The 19145-nt window shown below is 61.6% G+C and overlaps 7 protein-coding genes across 7 annotated transcripts; 3 read left to right on the plus strand and 4 right to left on the minus strand.

The window, feature by feature from the left end:
- Nucleotides 1-137: 137 nt before the first annotated feature.
- RHTO_00160 (inositol phosphorylsphingolipid-phospholipase c) lies at nucleotides 138-1744 on the minus strand (the record flags this gene model as incomplete). The annotated part of the gene is made up of 4 exons (XM_016413844.1): nucleotides 138-929; nucleotides 988-1291; nucleotides 1353-1508; nucleotides 1695-1744. 4 exons carry the CDS (start codon nucleotides 1742-1744, stop codon nucleotides 138-140), a joined length of 1302 nt encoding a protein of 433 aa, XP_016276851.1.
- Nucleotides 1745-1832: 88 nt separating this feature from the next.
- Nucleotides 1833-3844, plus strand: RHTO_00161 (TBC domain protein, Rab GTPase activator; the record flags this gene model as incomplete). Its single annotated transcript, XM_016413845.1, has 4 exons — nucleotides 1833-2495; nucleotides 2606-2657; nucleotides 2713-3143; nucleotides 3203-3844. The coding sequence occupies 4 exons, from the start codon at nucleotides 1833-1835 to the stop codon at nucleotides 3842-3844; spliced, it is 1788 nt and encodes a 595-aa protein (XP_016276852.1).
- Nucleotides 3845-3934: 90 nt separating this feature from the next.
- Nucleotides 3935-4949, minus strand: RHTO_00162 (NmrA-like domain containing protein; the record flags this gene model as incomplete). The annotated part of the gene is made up of 2 exons (XM_016413846.1): nucleotides 3935-4447; nucleotides 4506-4949. The coding sequence occupies 2 exons, from the start codon at nucleotides 4947-4949 to the stop codon at nucleotides 3935-3937; spliced, it is 957 nt and encodes a 318-aa protein (XP_016276853.1).
- A 603-nt stretch (nucleotides 4950-5552) lies between these two features.
- On the plus strand, nucleotides 5553-13078 carry RHTO_00163 (calcium channel subunit Cch1; the record flags this gene model as incomplete). The annotated part of the gene is made up of 14 exons (XM_016413847.1): nucleotides 5553-7910; nucleotides 7967-8105; nucleotides 8165-8585; nucleotides 8646-9654; nucleotides 9711-10334; nucleotides 10397-10537; nucleotides 10594-11290; nucleotides 11355-11613; nucleotides 11679-11855; nucleotides 11917-11973; nucleotides 12028-12110; nucleotides 12175-12356; nucleotides 12415-12761; nucleotides 12814-13078. 14 exons carry the CDS (start codon nucleotides 5553-5555, stop codon nucleotides 13076-13078), a joined length of 6759 nt encoding a protein of 2252 aa, XP_016276854.1.
- Nucleotides 13079-13358: 280 nt separating this feature from the next.
- Nucleotides 13359-15172, plus strand: RHTO_00164 (cytochrome P450, family 8, subfamily B (sterol 12-alpha-hydroxylase); the record flags this gene model as incomplete). The annotated part of the gene is made up of 5 exons (XM_016413848.1): nucleotides 13359-13670; nucleotides 13735-14292; nucleotides 14348-14803; nucleotides 14862-15033; nucleotides 15093-15172. The coding sequence occupies 5 exons, from the start codon at nucleotides 13359-13361 to the stop codon at nucleotides 15170-15172; spliced, it is 1578 nt and encodes a 525-aa protein (XP_016276855.1).
- Nucleotides 15173-15299: 127 nt separating this feature from the next.
- RHTO_00165 (zinc finger, LIM-type protein) lies at nucleotides 15300-17182 on the minus strand (the record flags this gene model as incomplete). The annotated part of the gene is made up of 4 exons (XM_016413849.1): nucleotides 15300-15481; nucleotides 15540-15673; nucleotides 15732-16701; nucleotides 16759-17182. The coding sequence occupies 4 exons, from the start codon at nucleotides 17180-17182 to the stop codon at nucleotides 15300-15302; spliced, it is 1710 nt and encodes a 569-aa protein (XP_016276856.1).
- Nucleotides 17183-17693: 511 nt separating this feature from the next.
- On the minus strand, nucleotides 17694-19133 carry RHTO_00166 (cation-dependent mannose-6-phosphate receptor; the record flags this gene model as incomplete). Its single annotated transcript, XM_016413850.1, has 8 exons — nucleotides 17694-18038; nucleotides 18104-18257; nucleotides 18317-18391; nucleotides 18453-18632; nucleotides 18686-18740; nucleotides 18796-18822; nucleotides 18883-18942; nucleotides 19001-19133. The coding sequence occupies 8 exons, from the start codon at nucleotides 19131-19133 to the stop codon at nucleotides 17694-17696; spliced, it is 1029 nt and encodes a 342-aa protein (XP_016276857.1).
- Nucleotides 19134-19145: the final 12 nt, after the last annotated feature.

Genomic DNA, 19145 nt, shown 5'->3' on the forward strand with positions numbered 1-19145 from the left:
GCTTATCTCCTCCCGCATCTTGCATACGTTATCTCAGCTGTGTCTCTGCTTGTTGTAGCTCGTACGGAACGTGTTGTCTTGATCACTCATCTGCGAGCGCATCGAGCGAGACTGAAAGTGTCTTTGCGAGGAGCCGTCTACCTCGTCCAGCCTCCGTCATCCATCTCTACACTTCCCCGCTCGTCTACCCTCGCAATCCTGATCCGCTGTAGCTCAGCCTCCATCTCGGTGATCACATTCCTCAGCTGTCCGGCCTCCCAGCTCCCTCCCAAGAAGCCCGTGTACAGGAACGTCGCTCCTCCTGCGCCCGCAATGACGCCGAGCAGCGTGAACAGCCAGTTGAGCGCTCGGAGCGGCTCGAACGACGAGGCGACCGTCAGACCGAGGGCGGCGGCGATGCAGCCGAGGAAGATGCGGAGTTGGAAGCGGGACGATGCGAGTGAGGCACGGTACGCGCCGTGGAGGTTCGAGAGAGCGGGCGAGAGGAGGTCAGGCGTGAGAGGATCGGGAAGTCGTTGCTGTTGTTGCGTAAAAGCGAAGGTCGTGCTGAGGGCGAAGTGGTCCGAGTAGCTCACGCCAAGCGAGGGGATCGGTTCTGTCAACTCGAGCGACGTTGACTCGGCACGTAGCTGCCAGGGCGAATCGGCGGGAGAGCGGTAGAGGATATAGTCGAGTCGCTTGCCGCCTCGGAGGAGCACCTCGTCGCCCGACCGTTTCTTGCGGAGTTTCGGCGCAGAGTAGGTATTGAGCGGCGAGTCGCAAGTGATGCCGTGTGCGTGCATGGCCTCAATGGGAGAGAGCGCGCGGTGCGCAGCTGAGGTGATCGAGGGAGGCGGCGGGTGCGTCTCGGCGAAAGAGTCGAGGAGCGAGCCGTTCGTGGTGATGAGGCGCATGATGAGGCTGTGAGGCTGCGAGTTGAAGTCACCCATCTGCAACGGTACACGTTTCAGTACTGTGTTGCGACCTGGCAATCGGATCGGGACGCACCACGAGGACATGCCTGCCTCGCTCCGCCTTCTCCGTCGCGATCCGCGCCAATTCCCACGCCTGTGCGACCCTGTGCGCCCCAGTAATCGTGTCGCCTTCTCCTCCAGGCGCATACATGTGCGTGTTCAGCACGTCGACCTTGCCGACGCCCTCGACATCGACGCAGACCCCGCAGACGGCCTTTCCTGCGAAGAAGTCGCCCTCGATAAAGTGGAGTGGGAAGCCGTTCAGAGGGTAAGGAGAGACGAAGGCGGACACAATGGGATGCCGGGAGAGGATGGCGAGACCGGATCCGATTGCGCCGCTACAGGGACGAGGCAGGGAGGTCAGGTCTGTTGAGGAGGAGGAGAAGGAAGGAGACGCACCTGTAGAAGAACCTGCTGTGGACGAGTCCCGCCTCCTTTGCTCGCTCAGCGACATGCTCGTAGTCGCTCCTGACCCACAGCTCCTGCAGCGCGACGACGTCGTACCCTTCGCCGACCTCGCCCTGCTCCTCGATGCCGCCCGCGTGTCGTTCGGTGCTGTATGACGAGGCAGCCAGTGGCGAGCTGGAGTGTGCGATCCAGTCTGCGATGGCCTCGATGCGCTGCCTGCGCTTGTCTGCGACGAGCCACAGTCCCCTTTCATCAGGGCGAGGAGAGGGAGAGTGAGCAGGCGAGAGCGTGTGGGAGGACCGCCAACGTGTCGAGCTGGACTGTGTGACTCACCAGCAGTTCAGCGAGAGCACCTTGAGCCTCTTCTGCGACTGTCCTTGCATCGTCTGCTGCCGACCCTCTCGAAGCACCACCTCGGGAAAGGACCTCTACGCTCGCTCGCTCGAGACTGGCTGCTAGAGGTGACAGAGCATGTCAGGAGACGCTACAGTGCACGACACAGCTGCTGGACTGCACGAAGTCGCGCTCGACGACGCTCCACCCGTCCGCTCGCTCGCAACTCCCAGCTTCGACTCGCCGGTACCGCTTCAGGGGCGGGAAGTGGTTGCCGACGGGCGAGGTGGAGACATTGGGATCGATGCGGACGCGACCGAAGCTGGACAGGCGGGCAAGAAGGCAGATGGCGGCCGTTTCTCACGAGCGGACGCGACACGGACTGATGAGGGAATGAACGGCGACGGAGGCTTCGAGGCGGTCTCTCTGGGCGACGAACAGCCCGGAAACCCCTCCACAACGATCCAGGAGAACGGCGACACCCCCCATCGCTCGTCTACACCACCATCTCCCGCCTCTCCCGCACACACCCCTCCCTCGACACCTCCGCCTCACAGCCCGAGCGTCGTCTCGACCGCGCCAACCACGACCATAGACCCTTCGTCATCTCAGAATGTCTCGACACCGCCCGAGACTGCCGAGACGGATGCGAATGGCGCTGGAGAAGCGGGGGTGAAGGCTGCGACGCCCGCTCCCACGCCGCAGAAGAAGCCGGTCAGCACGCGCAAGCAGACGGTGATGCAGAAGGTTGTGTCGATGACGAGGCAGCGGACACTGCCGCCGAAGAGCAAGGAGGAAGAGGTGCGTCCGCTTCGCTGCGTGTGTCCGACATACTTCGGAGTAGTCTGGTCCAGCCAAACGCTCGCCAAGGTGCATGTCCAGACTGTAGCTGACCTGTTTCGCAATTGCAGGAGAAACACCTCGAGCAGCTCGCCGAGATGTTCGCCGCGAGTCGAGAAGTCGGTAGGTCCTGCTTTCCTGTTCTCTCTCTCCTCGCGCTCACAATGCTCATCCACAGAGAAGCGCCGCCGCTCAGAAGCAGAAGCTCGCTCCGCGCTGCGCGCAACCGCACTCGCGACCGCCTTCCCCGTATGGGAGAAGTCGATCCTCCCGAACTGGCGAGTCGTCCTGCATGACGATGCGCAAGGGCGACGACTACGCGACTTGTGGTGGGACGGCACGATGCCTGTCCGATGGCGCGGCAGGCTGTGGGCCATGTGTATCGGGAATGGGCTGGCTGTCGGCAAGAACGAGCTGAGCAAGGCGAGCGAGCGGGTTAGGGCGTTGCGAGAAGCGGGCAAGTTCGAGGAGGTGGAGAGAGCGGCGAAGGAGGATGTCGAGCGGGTCTTGCCGGCGCTGAAGTTGTTCCAGGAAGGACGGGTGATGCACGAGGACTTGATGGAGGTGTTGCTGGCGTGGTCGGTTCACGAAAAGGTGACGCCTCGATATGTACGTTCCGCTTCTCTCGATTCTCCTGAAGTCAATCCACTGATGCTCGCGAATCACAGGCCCCAGGACTCGCTTTCCCCGCCGCCCTCCTCATCCTCAACATGTCTCCCGCCGAAGCCTTCGTCTGCCTCGTCAACCTCGTCCAGAAATCCTTCCTCCGATCCTTCTACAGCGCCGATCCCGACGAAGTCGAAGCCTATTACCGCGTCTTCGACACCCTCCTCGCCGACTACATGCCACGCGTCTACGCCAACTTCTCCGCCCAAGTCGTTCGACCCTCGCTCTACCTCTTCCCCTGGCTCTCGACTCTCTACACCGCCTTCCTCCCGCTCGACCTTGCGACGCGGATATTCGACGTCTTCCTCCTCGAAGGCGACTCGTTCGTCTTTCGCGTCGCCATCGTTCTCCTCGAAATCCTCGAGCCGCGACTGTTCAACCCGAATCTGGACGAGCTGTCCGCCGTCTTTGAGGGAACCGACAAAGGCGCTGTCGGCGTCGTGCGCCGGGAGAAGGGGCTTCTCACGGCGGACGGAGGGTCTATCGAGGAGCGGGACGGCGGGATCAGGGTCGAAGTCGAAGACGTGTACAGTGAGATGGGCGCGACAGAGGAAAGGGTGTTCGAGTTGTTGCGGCAGCTCGACTGGAAGGAGGAGACTTTCGCGAGGTTGGTGGAGCGGGAGTTGCCCGAGGTTGGAGTCTGAAACGATGAAGGCTGGTCCTTCGCGCATTCGTGTACAACTAGATTGCGGTGTAGAGACTCGTTTTGCAAGACGATATTGTCGACAACAGCACTACTTCTGAGCCTGAGCGTCCTTTGCGAGCTGACGAATCGTGACCTCGAACGGCTCCGGCTCCCTTCCCAGGATCTCGCGCAAAGTGGGCGTCACGACCGCCGTCTCTCCCCTCCTGATACCCTCCCACGCCGTCGCCCACTTCTTCGCATAGTCCTGCCCGCCGTACACCAGTGCCCCCTTGACCTGCTCGGCGTACTCGTCGACGCTGACCTCCTCGATGCGCAAGTCGGTACGGCCGGTTACCGAGCCGAGCAGCTCGACCGTCTCCTTCAGAGTCCACTCCTTCTCGCCTGTGAGGAGCAAGAGGCGGTTCTTGTACTCGTCGGTGCGGCGGAAGAAGATCGACTGAAGGACGAGCGCGGTCGCCTCGCCCAGCTCGTCGCGCTTGACCCAGGTGACGCCGGGTCCTGAGCCGTCGTGAGGGATCCTGATGGGTGTGGAGGGATTGGATAAGGTGAAGAAGGCGGTGTAAATGGGGGTCGACTCCGAGTAGATGCCTTCACGAACGATCTGCCGCACACAGTTTCAGTCAGCTTGGAACGGCGAGAAAGTAGAGGAAGCAACCAACGGTGTAGCTGAAGCTCGAGTCCTGGGCCTGCACCTCGCGCAGGTACTGTTCGGTCCGCAGGTGCGCCGCCATTACTTGCGTCACACTCTCCGTCGACTCCGGCCTCCCCGCGAAGCCGAGCGAAGAGTAGACGATGTGCTTGACGCCTTGACGCCGTGCAGCTTCGATGGCGCGCTTGTGCGAATTGAAGCGGTGGTCGTTCTGGATGCTGGCGTACGAGATCAGGCAGAGGACCTCGACGCCCTCAAACGCCGTCTCCAAGGATGCATGGTCGTCGTAGTCTGCCTGGCGGACCACGGCACCCTGTTTCCGCGCGTCATCGAGCCGGTCGGGGTGTCGAGAGATGAAGGCGAGTCGAGAGCGCTGGTCGGCGGGGACGATGCGGAGGAGGTGCGAGACGATGGAGCCGCCGAGTCCGCCGGAAGCAGGGAAGACGCCGAGCATTGTGCCACGCCTGCAAGGTGCAGAGAAAGATGCAAGGGAGAGGAAAGATTGGAAGTCCGAGGGGGAGCTCATGAGGCCGAAGATGAGCTCATCAAGCGAATCACCACGTCCTGCTGGCTGGTCGAGCTGCAGGCGCAAATCTGTGGACTCTTTGAGCAGCCCTGGATGCTCCGTCAACGCCTCATCCTGCGTGAGCAGAGGTCGCGGAGATTCCGAGCGCTTTGCTGATGAGAGAACGAGCCAACGTCGAATCCGGGCGTCAATCCGACGTGCTGGCAGCCCTCCGGAGTCCCTCTCCAGCCTGTTTGCGCAGCTGCAACCTTGACCGAGCGAGGTGAAGGCGTTGAGGGGCGCGTTGCCCGTCGAGGAGGGGTGTCGAGGAAGGCGGCATCGCGATGGCGGGCCTTGCGGCTGGTTGTCGATGCCCCGTAGCAGTTCTCGCAGAGCTAGCACGAGCAAGTCGGGCTCTTCAGCGAGATGAGCGCGGTTGCGGTCGAGGAGAACCGTTCGCTCGTTCCCTCGTTCCCTTTGACCTCGTCAGACGCGCACAACCTGCTGAACTCGCGCCGAACGGCCCCTGCTTGGGCTTGACTGGCTGCTTGCATGTCGCTTGACGACAACCAGCGACAAGAGCGGCCTCAACAGCCGTCCTCGTCGCATCACCCCCACTCGACATCTCCGTCAACCCTCCTCGACGCCCAAACGGCCCAGGACGGCTCGCCACGCACGCAGAGGGAGCGACAACTCTCTCTCGAGGCGCCCCTCGCTGTCACAACCGCTGTCGACCGACCTGTCTCTCCCTCGAGTCCGCTTCACAGCCCAGAGGACGGCAGCGAACAGCCGTTCGGCTCGCTCAGGCGCGGCTCGCTGAGACTGAGGAGAGGCAGCGAGGGCGGAAGTGGCGGTCTCGTATCGGCGGGCTCAGCAGGACAAGCGGGAGGAGCATTTTCGACTGCGGATGCGACTGCGCGAACTCGTACGGCGAGCGAAGGAGGGTGGATCTCGTTCAGATCAGACTCTCCAGCTCCTACGATAGAGCGAGGAGCCCGGAGACATGCAGGGACAGTCAACTTGGCGGACGGTTCGGTCGTCAGGCAACTCCCCTCGCCTCCAGCCCGCCATACTCCCGCTGCCGACGACCCATTCCAAGCTTCGACGGAGGCCGGGCCGTCGACTGGCTTCTTCGACGCCGAATACAGCGCTGCGAGCCACGCTCATGGACGCAGTGAGTCGCAAGCCTACAGTCTCGCCTCCGAAACCGACTACGATCCGTCGCTTTCGACTGCGCATTCCTTTCGACACCCTCTCGCCCACGACATCGACGAAGAAGAGCTTGAAGTGCGATCTCCCCTCCAACCCTCCCTCTCGACTCCCCCAACTCGCAGCAACCACCGCCTCGGTCCCTTCTCCTCGTCTTCCGGCCCCTCTCGTCGGCCGTACCTCTCGCCGCTCAGTACCTCGCCCAGCCTAGCGCGCACACCGAGTCCTCGACGACCCAGTCCGTCGGGCGAAGGCGGCTGGCACGAGCTCTCTGCATCGCGCTCGAACGGCGACTCGCAAGAACACGGCCAATCTGCGGGCCTCATGCGCCGAGGAACGCTGGCTGCCGCTGCCGAGCGGCTGCGACGAGTCTCTGTGCGAGTCGTCAATTTGACCGGAATCGACGGCGAGATGTTGGCTGAAGCTGAGGTCGAGGCGGAGGAGGCGGAGCGAGCGCGAGAGGAAGGCAGGTCTCCTGTCGATCTGACGGGCCGAAGACGAAGCTCGGTCGGCATTGGGGTGACTGGTGTCGAGGACGACGGCCGAAGCGGCGAGTCTATGGGACGACGAGATGCGGATGCGCCGGAGGACTCGGCAGATTCAGGCGTCGAGTGGGAGAAGGAAGTGCAGCGGAGCGAGAAGGCTTTCAGGATGTTGCGGGGGAAGACGTTGGGCGTGTTCGGCCCGGACAACGTGTTCAGGCAGGCGTGCGCGCGGGTGTTGACGGCGCGGTGGACTGAGCCAGTGATCCTGCTGCTCATCATCCTCCAAGTCGTTGTGCAGACGATGCAGTCGTCTTACAACGTCTACGAGCATCCGCGACCGACGAAGGGCTTCTTCCATTCGTGGGAAGACTACGTCCTCTTCGTCGTGTTCTGCGCATTCACGGTCGAAATCGCCGCACGCATCGTCGTCACCGGCCTCGTCATCAATCCGCCTCGTCCTCCTACGCCACCCGAAATCAAGCCCGACATCTACGGCACGCCCCACCGCTCGCCGTCTCTCGTCACCAAGATCCAGTCTCGCCTCTCGCCCATGCCGTCGCCTACACCTTCACGCCGTCGCTCTCCTTCACCTTCAGACTCTCGTCTCTCCCCCTTACCGTCACCTTCTCGACTGTCTCCCTTGCCTCCGTCGCCGACGAAGGCGACGTACCCACCAGCCGCCCTCACCTCTGCCGACATTACCTCACTCGACTACGCCCGCTTTCCCGCCTCGAACATGTCGTCTGTGGCTCTTATGCGCGAAGACACGCCAGCGCCGCCGATCATCGACCCTGGACCGGCGGGAGTCGGGCTCGGCTTCACCTCTGCGCCGTCGACCTCACTCTCTCAACCGTTCTCAATCAAGTCAGGTCTGGCCGCCGCCTTTCCCGCTGCGACGGCCGCTGCTGCAGCGAACTCGCATTCTGCCGCTTCGTCCACGACCTCGCACGACCCTTACGGTGCCCATCACCAGCCCAGCATCTTCGCCAGCGCTCACACGCCTTACGCCCTCTCGATCAAGCGCCAGCGGCAGACGTACCAGCAAGCGTTCCTTCGACACTCGTGGAACCGCATCGACGCGCTTGCCGTACTTTGCTTCTGGATCTCGTTCGGTCTGGCGTCGACGGGACTCGAGGCGAGCAAGAACCTATGGTTCTTCCGGTCGCTCAGCGTGCTGCGCGCGGCTCGGCTCTTGGCCATCAGTCCCGGTACCCAGGTGCGCAAGTCCTGCTCGTCAACAGCCCGTGCAAACCACTCATCTTCCGTCCGCAGATCATTCTTCAATCACTCAAGAAGGCTTCGCCGCTACTCGTCAACGTCGGCCTCTTCGTCGCGTTCGCCATGTTGCTCTTCTCCATAATCGGCGTGCAAGCCTTCCGAGGATCCTACTTGCGGCACTGCGTCTGGATCGGTGCGTACAGTCGAGGTTGTCCGAGTCGATGGTTTCGCTCATTTCCCTGTACTTCGCAGACCCCCAAGGCGTCCTCGCGAACGTTACGGCCGATCAACCATGCGGCGGTTACATGGATGCAGCCGGTGTGACGCGGACCTACTTCACGCTCGAAGGCCTCCCCTCTGGCGAGCCACCGAAAGGCTTCATCTGCGGTCCGCCAAGCATTTGCGCAGAAACGGAGAATCCGGTCAACGGTCGCTGGAGTTTCGACAACATCCTCGCGGCTCTCATGCAGGTCACCGTCACCGCCTCTTCGAATACCTGGACAGACGGCATGTACGCAATGATGAGCGCCGACTACTTCGCGTCTTTCCTCTTCTACGTCGCGGGCGTCCTCATCATCAACTACTGGATGCTGAACCTCTTCGTCGCCGTTATTACGAGCACCTTCGGCGACATCCGCGACGAGACGAAGCATTCGGCTTTCGCGGCCACCTCGTGCGTCAGATTCTCTTAGCGAGTACACGCGTCACTTGCTCATGCTGTTCTCTTGCACAGCGCCCTGCCCGTCAAGGTCAGGTTCGACGACGATCGGAAACCTCGTCGCGGCCTCAGCAAGAGCGCCGACCTCATTGCCAAGGTCTACAGGAAGACGCGATTCTTCTGGATCGCACTCGTCGTGGTCTCGATCTCGTTGCAGGCGAGCCGCTCGTACAAGATGGATCAGGCCAAGTCGGACGCGTACGACTGGGTGGAGCTCGGCTTGACGATTGCGTTCGACGTCGAGATCGCCACCCGCATGTTTGCGAGCCTACCCGACTGGCGACGCTTCTTCGACAGCCCGGCAAATCGGGTCGACCTCTTCCTCGCCGTCACAACGAGCATCATCCAGCTCCCCGGCATCTTCGGCACTCGCGCCTACGTCTGGTTGACGTGCCTCCAGATCGCACGGTTCTACCGCGTCATCCTCGCCATCCCCCGCATGAAGCGCCTCCTCGTCCGCCTCGTCAGAACCGTCTACCCGCTCATGAACATGATCCTGTTCCTGTTCCTGCTCACCTACCTCGCCTCGCTCGTCGCGGTCGAGTTCTTCCGCGGCATCCCCGACCCCGCAAACGACGATACCGGTTACCTCACCTTCTACCAGTTCTTCGACTCCTTCCTCGCCATGTACCAGATCCTGTCCAGCGAGAACTGGACAGACGTCCTCAAGACGGTCCTCGCGAACGAGAAGGGCGCCCTGCAGATCGTCCTTGCCGGCGTCTTCGTCTGCGGCTGGATGTTCGTGGGCTACTTTGTCATCGGCAACCTGTTCATCGCCGTGCTCAATGAGGGCTTCCAGCTCGCCGAGGAGGAGAAGCGTCTCCGGCAACTCGAGGCATTCGCCGTCGGGCAGAAACGCGCGGTGACGGCAGGTTGGTTCAGGAGGTTCGATCCGTACACCTACGCGACAATGCGCCAAAGACGACGTACCGAGCGCCGTCAAGCGTCCACGCATGAGGACGTTCTCGACCGTCGCATGACGAGCTCGCCGGAACCGCTCGAGTCGCCGCCCGAAGACGAAAAGGTTGCTACCGCTTTTCTTCTTACCACGTCTTCGTACTAACGAGACGACTGCTGCAGAGTCTCTCGCCACCTCCGACGGCAGCATCGTCCGTCAGATTCGTCGACCAGGCCAAGAAGGCGTTCAAGTTTCGCTCAGGTCTCGACACGCTCACCAGAATCGTCCAGCCGCCGCCTTCGCCGCTGGAGCCGCCGTCTCGCGGTATTCATCATGTCCGCGAGGCGACGATCGAGGAGCGCGAGCGATTACAGGAGCAGACGCAGCGGCAGCGCAAGGACACGGTCGCCGAGTTCATCGAGGAGCATCCTTCGTATGACAGGTCGCTCTTCCTCTTCTCGCAAAATTCGCACATCCGCAGGCTCTGTCAATCGGTCGTTGACCCCGCTTACGGCGACGAACGCATCAACGGTCAACCGCCGAAGAAGGGCCGCCGACTCGCCTTCCAAGCCGTCATTTTCGCCGCCATCGTCGCGTCCATCGCCATTGCTGGCATTGCAACGCCTCTCTATCGACGCGACTACTTCCTCCAGCAAGGCCAAGTCCGCATCGCCTGGTACTCGCTTGTCGAAGTCGCTCTCGGCGTCGTCTTCCTCGCCGAGTTTCTCGTTCGAATCACCGCCGACGGGTTCATCTACTCGCCGAACGCCTACATGCTCTCGCTGTGGCGCAACATCGACGGCTTCGTAAGTTTCATTCGTCTCATCCTTCCGAGGCTTCCGCTCACCGCTCTTGACTACGCCGCCAGGTCCTGCTGACGGTCATCGTCAACGTCTCCACGTCGCTGATCGAGGGTCCTGCCAACAACCGATTCACTCGCGCCTTCAAGGCGTTCCGAGCGCTGCGCCTGATCAACCTCTGGCCCCGCATGCGAGAAGCCTTCTACAACGTACGTTTCTCGTGCCCCCGCATCGTCAAACAGGTCGATGAAATGCCGCTTTGCAGGTCCTCGTCCTCGGCATCGGCCGAATCGTCGACGCCAGCATCCTCGCCGTCCTCTACATCATCCCTTTTGCGGTCTGGGCGCAGAACATCTTCTCCGGCCTCCTCTACTCGTGCAACGACTCGTCGGTCACGACGAAGGCGGAATGCGTCGGCGAATACCTGGCCTCGCCGACGAGCGACTGGACCTTCTTGGCGCCGCGCGTCTGGTCGAATCCCTACGTCTGGTCGTTCGATTCCTTCAGGTCGTCGCTCCTGATCCTCTTCGAGATCATCTCGCTCGAGGGATGGATCGACGTGATGGAAAGCGTCATGCAGATCAAGGGTCCCGACCTTCAGCCGCAACAGAACGCATCCCAGTTCAACGCCCTCTTCTTCGTGATCTACAACGCCATCGGGGCGTCCTTCATCCTCACCGTCTTTGTCTCGGTCATCATCGCTGCATTCGTTCGACGTTCGGGCAACTCCCTCTTAACCACCGAGCAGCGACAATGGCAAGACTTGCGCCAGCTCATGAATCGGCAGCGTCCAGCGAAACGACCCAAGCGCCGACCCGACAACGCCTTTCGAGCTTGGTGCTACGACCGTGCAGTGCACAAGAACGGCTGGTGGTCACGCGGCGTCACGGTGCTCTACCTCGTCAACATCGTCGTGCTCATGTCGCAGGCAAGGTCGACCGATGGGGCCATTATCGCGTACAGTGCGTTGCCGTTGAATGATTGTTCGCGTCCCCGGAATAGTTATCTGACCCGCCAGCCGTGCAGACTTCGTCTTCCTCGGTTTCACAGTCGCCTACCTCGTCGACGTGGTTGTCCGTGCTTTTGGCCTCGGTCGCAGCTTCTATGAGAACGGCTGGAACATCTACGATGTCGTCGTCATCTCGGGAACTGTCGCAACCACCATCCCCGTCCTGCTGGACGTTAGCGAAGGCGCCCTCCAGCTTCAGAAAGTCTTCCTCGTCTCGCTCACGGTCAAGCTCGTTCAGCGCAGCGACAGCCTCAACCGGCTCTTCAAGACGGCCATGTGAGTCAACTTCGCCTGCTCGCTTCGATCCTTGCCGGACTGCGGCTGACTGTCCTCTTGCCCAGCGCGTCGGTGCCAGCCATCGTCAGCATCTTCGCGCTCTGGCTCGTCTTCTTCCTCGTCTACGTCATCTTCTACAACGAAATCTTCGGCTTGACGAGATGGGAAAGGAAAGAGACGAATAACGCCAACTACTACACGTTTTGGTCCGCCCTCGTCCTCCTCATCCTCCAATCGACTGGGTCAGAACGCTCCTCTCGCTTTTCTCGACAACTTGTGCTGACATGTTCTCACCGTTCGCAGCGAGGGCTGGAACGAGTTCATGCACGACTACACGGTTGACTGGCCGAGGTGTACCTAGTGGGTTCTGCTTGGCGCTTCCCTGCGCAACCTCGCTGACATCTTCCGATACAGCTCGTCGAGCTACCTGCTCACCGACTGCGGGTCGCCCGGCTGGGCCTACGTGCTCTTCATCACTTGGAACGTCCTCTCGATGTGTGCGTTCCTGCCGCTTGCCTCTCGCCGCGTCGTCTCGGACTTGACGCCCGCTCCTCCCCGCAGACCTCTTCGTCAACCTGATTCTCGCCGCTGTCGTCGACGGCTTCTCCTTCATCTGGCAAGACTACGGCAAGGTGGCTCGCATCACACGCGAGGACATGCGGTCCTTCAAGAAGGTGTGGGCCGAGTTCGATCCCGAGCGAACGGGTTTCATCCAGCCTGCGGTCATCCCGCGCTTTCTCCACGTAAGTCTATCACCCTAAAACCCACCTGCAACGCGCCGCTGACCTCCAGCGTCGACAGCGCTTACACGGCGTCTTCGAGATCAAGATCTACCGCGACGCTTGGTCGGTCCCGAGCCTCCAGGCAGCGGCGTACCGTGACCCGCTTGACCAGCACAGCTCGCCTGCTTTCCATCACTACCTTGGCGACCGCGATGCCCTCTCCCTCCGGCGCGTCGATATCGACAAGCTTCGACAGCTCGTCGACGGCATCGACACCGGCGAAGTGGCAGCTCGGCGCCGCAACTACGTTCGACTTTACCACGAGGCAATGCACGATGCCGAAGAGTCGCTCAAGGGTATCTCGCTCAACAAGATGCTCATCCTGCTCGCCCACTACCGGCTCGTCGAGGATGAGAGCGCCCTGCAGTACGCTGCCACAGCTCGCCCTTCGGCGCTAGACTTACGCTCTCTTTCACAGACTCGACGAGCTCGCGAAGCGCCGCCGCAAGCAGGAGCTCGTCACTGACTGGGTCGACTTGGACCGCGTCAACTCGTTCCTCCGCATGGTCGTCCTACGCCGCCGCTTCCTCGCACACCTCGAAGCCAAACGCCAAAACCGTTTCAGCAATCTCCCAGCCATCAGCGTCACCGACGAAGGGCACGATGAGCCCGAACGAGACGGCGGCAGGACGCCCTCGACCGACAACTCCCCCGCCCGCCCTTCCGTCGCCTTCGCCGACTAGCCCTTCACTCTTGGGTTCTCACGATGTCATAGAGTAGCGTGTCGTACATTAGATCGCCCGTGCAAACAGACACTTTCAGGCCTTCTTTTCTCGCATCTTTTGCCCTCCTCGTTCCTCGTCTTCGTCGCCCAGAGTTCTCGTACGACGAGGGCGAGTAAGACAAGTCCTGCGAATTGCAGCCAGTAGCCTTTCGCCGGCTTGACCGTCCTCCCGCGCCTCGGAACCGCACTCACCTCTCCTCTCTGCCCTCTGCTGTTCAAATACAACGACCTCGCCGGCCATGGTGGAGCTCGAAGGGTGGCTACCGGCGCTACTGGCCGCGGTCGCGACGCTCGCTGTTGCGCAACTGTTGCTTCGCCGCTCCTCCTTCTCCTCAACCCTCCCCACCTACGGCCCGTTCTTCCTCCCTCCTTTCGTCCGTGGGCTGCTAGCGGTGTACAGCCTCGGCGCAGACGAGGATGCGTTTCTTCAGGGCCTCAAGCGGGACTACGGGGCAGCTGTCTACATCCCTTGGCCGATGAAGACGACGTTCGTGCTGTCCATCGAGGGCATTCGAAGCGTATACGCAGCCCCGAGGCGAATTCTGAACTTTGTGCGTCGAGCTGATCAGTCAGACTAGCTTGTCGGGGCGAGGTCGCTGACTCCTGAACCCGCAGTACCCGATTCGCCGGGAGATGCAGCATACGGTATTCGGTGCCGCCCCCTACTGGAAGGACGAGTACATCATGGACGGCCACCTGTTCCCCATCCACGCGCGCGGCATGTCCAAGGCAAACTTGGCCGAGTCTCTCATTCGGATCGTCGATATTCTTCGAGTCTGTCTCGACGAGCTCGCTTCCAAAGTCGACAAGGCGCCGCAGGGCGAAGTCACGGTCGACTTGATCAAGTGGACGGTCGAGACCTTCTACGACGCCACGCTTGCCGGTTTCTTCGGCAAGGAGTTCCTTCGGCAAGACCACGTCAACAAGCAGGAGCTGTACGACGCCTTCAACGCCTTCGACAAATCCTTCCCAATCGTTGCGAGCGGTATGGTGCCGCCCGCCTTGCTCGAGAAGATTCCCGACGTCAAGAAAGGTCGCGAAGGTTTCGAGGTGCTTACCTCGACGTTCCAGAGATGGATCCGTGACGGCTTCCATGGACTCGATGCGGGCATCGTGCGCGATATGGCAGAGTTCGCCACGGATCACAACCTTGGCGAGCGAGAAGCAGCAAAGGTGAGTCCACTTCTCCGTCTCTACGCTGGAATTTTGCTAATCGCCATCTGCGCAGATCATGGTTGCCGACATGTGGGCGAGCATGGCCAACGCACCCTTCATGGGCGTCCAGCTCCTTCTCTTCCTTCTCCAAGCGCCAAGCGACATCAGGCGCGACCTCCTCGACGAGATCGACTCTTCCCTGCAAGCCCCAACAACCGAACAGTCTACCTTTTCCCATCTCGGCCAATCGTTCCCTCTCCTCACCTCTTGCATCACCGAGACGCTCCGAGTCGGCACCTCGATCTTCAGTGCCCGCATCGTCGAGGAAGACTTCGTTATCCCGGCGCATGGCAAGTACGGCCAGACGGTCGTGCCCGCTGGCACTCGCGTCCTGAGCGCGCCGCGACCGCACCATCTTGATGACTCGTTCTGGAACGGGACTGCGAAGGCATGGAATGGGCGACGCTTCCTTGGCGGGAGCGCGAACTTGGCACGAAGCGTGTACGGCTTTGGCGGCGGCGTTTCGCGGGTGCGTCTCCCCACTCGCAGTCCGTACCGTTCAGGCTGACATGCATGCGACCGTGCAGTGCGAAGGCGAGCATATCGCTGGTGCCGAACTGAAGGCGTTCATCTCGCTCCTCTTTTCGACTTTCGAGGTTGAGCTCGTCACGCCTTCGAATGACGGCGACTCGGTCCGCCGCGTCGAAGTAGTGGGCAATGAAGCGCCGGCGCTTCTACCAAGGCGGGCGGATGGGCGAGGTGCGTTCGATTGGTCCTCCGTCGCGCGTCACGACTGACTCGAAGGAATCCCTTCGCAGTTGGCATGGGCGCCTTCCAGCCGGCTGAGGGCGCAAGATTCGACATGCGGGTGAGGCGCAGGCAGCCTCTGTCGTCGTGATGCGCTAGAGGACTACCATTAGACCGATTAGATGACCGTGCTATTCCTAACTTCCGTCCGAGTGTCTGTGATGGTATAAAGAGAGAAAGGGAATCTACAGCTGGAGTCCGAGGGTATAAGTCGCCGTCTACCGCCGTGTGATTATGGTCTGCCGCTTCTTCGCCCGCTCCTCCCGCTCGCTCGCCGTTCCAGCCTTCTGCGGACGCCTTCGAACCGCGTGCGCCTCGCAGAAAGGACGTCGATCGACGACAAAGTGGTGTTCCAGTAACGGGCTGTGACAGGTCGAGCAGTTGAAGCAGTGGGGGTGGTCTGCGCGAGCGAATGTCAACAGATCGTTGGTAGCGAGTCGAGCAGGAGCTGAACGCACAACGACCGCCGCCTCCGTTCTCTTCGCCGACGAGGCTGACGCAGGAGCCCTCGATAGGCTTGCCGCAGCCGGCATTGGCGCACAAGGATCCGTTCAGGGCGTGATAGTGGAGCTGGCAGTAAGGCTTGCCGTCGCTTTAGGAGCAGACAAGTGTCAGCATAACGCGTAGGAGCAAGGCGGACATCGACTTACTAGACGTAGAATTCGCCGTCGGGGAATGGGGCCGCGCAGTCGAAGCAATTAAAGCAGTCGCGGTGGTACTTGCCGACAATCTTGCCGTCCGAGCTGGTCACCGCGCCGCCCTCGATCGGGTTCTCGCATTTGCGGCACTTTGGTAGGAAGCGCTCGACGTAGCAGGCGCGGCAGAGAGGTTGCCTGTTGCTGGTGCGGCGGACATCGACGTCGGAATGCGAAAGATGGCGCGTACAAAGCGTGCATTGCTCCTTCGCCGTCCTTTCGATAGGCACAGAAGCAGTTTGTGCACCGCGCTCATCCGAGTAGCCGATGCTGTCCGTCTTGCGACCGTTGATGAAGTCGTCGAGCATTTCCTGCGCTCCGCCGTCGTCGTCCTCGCCCTTCGCCATGATCCGCAGGTCCTCGAGACATGCATCAAGGTCGGCGACGGGATCGTTGAGACGCGGCGACGGGCGAGTCGGTGGTTGCGAGGTGTAGGTGGAAAGGTCTGCCGGAGTCGAGCGTGACGGCTTGAGGCTGGGCGAGCGATCCCCCAGACGCGGCGTGGGGAAGACATTGCGAGATTGCGGAGGACTCGCTGAGAGATATGAGGGCTCGAGAGACCGCGAAGGTTCGGGAGGTCGCTGCCGCAAGGAGGGCGCCGGAAAGCTGTTCTGCCGGTCGAGGGTTGGTACGCTGAGGTTCGGTGCTGAGGTCGAAGTCGGAAGCGGAGAGGTAGGAGATCGCAGAGGAGCGTGTGGGAGGGACGGAGCGCCCAGACGAGGCGAGAGATTCGGAGAGCGAGAGTAAGCGCCGACGCCCGCCATGCCGGGCGACGAAGAGTCGACGAGTTTCTGGTACTTCTCGAAGAAGGGAAGACGAGTGCCGCTTGGGGAGGGGATGGAAGAGGCGGCAGTCGAAGCGGGCGAAGAGATGGGTTGCGAGCTGGGTGTGCCGGGCGTGTCGGGCGGGGACCGGTCCAGGTAGCCTGCACGGAAGTTGCGTTAGTTTGGACTTCTGTGCTGTCAACCAGCGACAGTTTGACCTGGTAAAGGCCGTCCGTAGGCGGCAGACGAAGATGCCGAACCGTCTTTCCCGCGGGCCTCGTTCACCTCGATCCGCAAGTCCCCCTGCGCCCGTCGCGTCTGGCAGACATGTCCTCCCAGCTCGTCGAGAGAGACCCACGACTTGCAGGACGAGCAAGTGATGCCCTGCGGATCTCTTTCCTCAGAAGGGCGATGTGGGGGCGAGGAAGAGAAGTCGGTTCTCTGCGCTCGTGGAGGCTGGTAGTGCGTGTAGTGCGCGTCGTCGGAAGGGTAGTGCTGGAAGTAAGGTTGGGAAGGGGAGGCGAGGTGTTGGCGGTGGCCTTGGGACGGGGGAAGATAGCGAAGCGGCTCGAGGGAGGGAGGGTTCGGCGCACGGTGCGCGGAGGGTACGCCTGGCAGTGGGTCGCGGAAGTAGGACGACATGTTGCCTTGACTCTGGACAAGCGAGAAGTCAGCTCAGGACAAGTCGCGTGCGGACGGGCCCAGGACAGGAAGGAGGTGGGGCGGGCGAGAGAACGGGGAGAAGCGCACCGTAGGCTAGCTGCGCGCGCTCTGCCCCTTCCGGATAACGTAAAACGTCCTCCCACGCGGCGTGTCTGTCCTGAGTCGCGTCGAGGTTGTGAGGAAGAGGGCAAAGCGCCGGAGAATTGATGAAGTCGGAGGGCGAGGAGAAGACCGCTGCTAAGACCAAGAACGTTGCGAGTGTCAAGCAGAGGAGCACTCGCGTCCGTCGAAGGCAGCACGGGGCGAAGCGAGCGGGTGAGGCGGACAGCGGAAGCGGAACGAGCGACGTCGCGGCGAACAATGGCAGACGTCGTGCATATCGCTTGAACGACTGCCTCTGAACAGCATGCACTGCAGGTATACTCTAGAGTCGAACGACCACCGAAGAACCGAGATGCTAGCACAGCCTTTCCCCCCTCCCGAACTTCCGCTAAACCAAGTCTCCGTTCCTCCCGTTCGCCCCACGCGTTCCAGGCATCGCCAACTTCGCCTCCTCATCCTCGTCGTCCTCGTCATCCTCCAACAAGCTTCCACCGCCCGCGAGGGGGTTGTGAGCCTGAGGAGGGGGACTCTTCGCAGGCGGAGCGGGCGGGTTCGGTCCCGAACGAGCGGGAGCCTGCCATGCCGACGAGGAGTAGTCAGGCTGGCCGGAGGACTGCTGGCGGTGCTGCGGGGAGGCGGGAGCGGGCTGGTAGTTGTAGTTGTAGTCGGTCGAGGCGCGCGAACGGCGGGACCGGACGGCGTTGAAGACGTTCTGGGCGGCGTCGATGAGCCACTGCCAACGTTAAGCGTCAGTATGAGCACTCAAGAACGTCAATGGGCGACACGGGGCAAACTTACGACACCACCGATGATGATCATGTCCTTGACGAACGAGACAGCCTCGCCTGCTCCTCCGCCGCTCGAGCCGCCGAGCGTCTGCCCGCCGCGCTTAGCGAAGAAGCGAGTGTAGACGAAGAAGGCGCCTCCGACAACGACGCCGATCCAGAACAGGCTGCGCGAGGAACATCAGTTCGAGAGAACCTGGATAGGTAAGCATGAGGCGGTACTCACAAGACGATCGCACCCCAGATAGCGCTGAAGAAACCGCCGGACTGCGAGCACGCGTAAGGCGTCTTCATCGTGAAGCTGCGCGCATTAAGTCGTCAACTTCGAACTCGTGTACGCTGGACAAGCTGCGGGGACGCACAAGTACACGCAATCATCGACCGAGTCGATCAGGTCGAGCTTGTTGCCAGAAGTCCACGACTGGTCGCACTGGAGATAGATGAGCGACGAGCGGCGAGCATTCGAGTTGGGGCATGCGGCGCCGTTCTTGTACGTGAGCGAGAGCTGGCCGTTGTGGTACGCGGGGGTCGTCGAGTACTCGCTGTGGACGTTTTGGTGAGCTTGCTGTGATTTTGTGGGACGGACTGTACTCACCCAAGGGAGATACCGCCGCGAGTGTCCTCGATGTACGCTCCGTAACCTTGCGCAGCTGTGGGCGCGGTGCATCAGCCTTCCGAGCACAAGTCCACTGCATTCATTCGTACCCTCTGCAGGTGAAGCCTGATCCGACACTGTAGAGTAAGCTGTCAGTTGGGAGGAGCCGCGAACAGTCGGAGACAAGGTAGACGAACCTGCGCCGCAGAAGTTCAGGCTGATTGCGCCGCCATCCGGGTTCGTCGCGACATAGTCCTCTGCACGAGTACACCGGTTTAGCTACCAGAATGGCAGGCGGAAGCACGCAAGACTCACGCTTCTTCGTCCTTAACCCGCGCAGGTCAAACTTGCCGATGCTCGCGCCCTGAAGGACGCAGGGAGTCGACGATGCTGCGAGTGCACCAGTTGCGGCGACCGCAAGCGCGCAGGCGAGCGAGAGAGAGCGCATCTCGCGTGCTGG

The sequence above is a fragment of the Rhodotorula toruloides genome (genome assembly GCF_000320785.1).
Source record: "Rhodotorula toruloides NP11 unplaced genomic scaffold Scaffold1, whole genome shotgun sequence".
Lineage (NCBI taxonomy): Eukaryota > Fungi > Basidiomycota > Microbotryomycetes > Sporidiobolales > Sporidiobolaceae > Rhodotorula > Rhodotorula toruloides.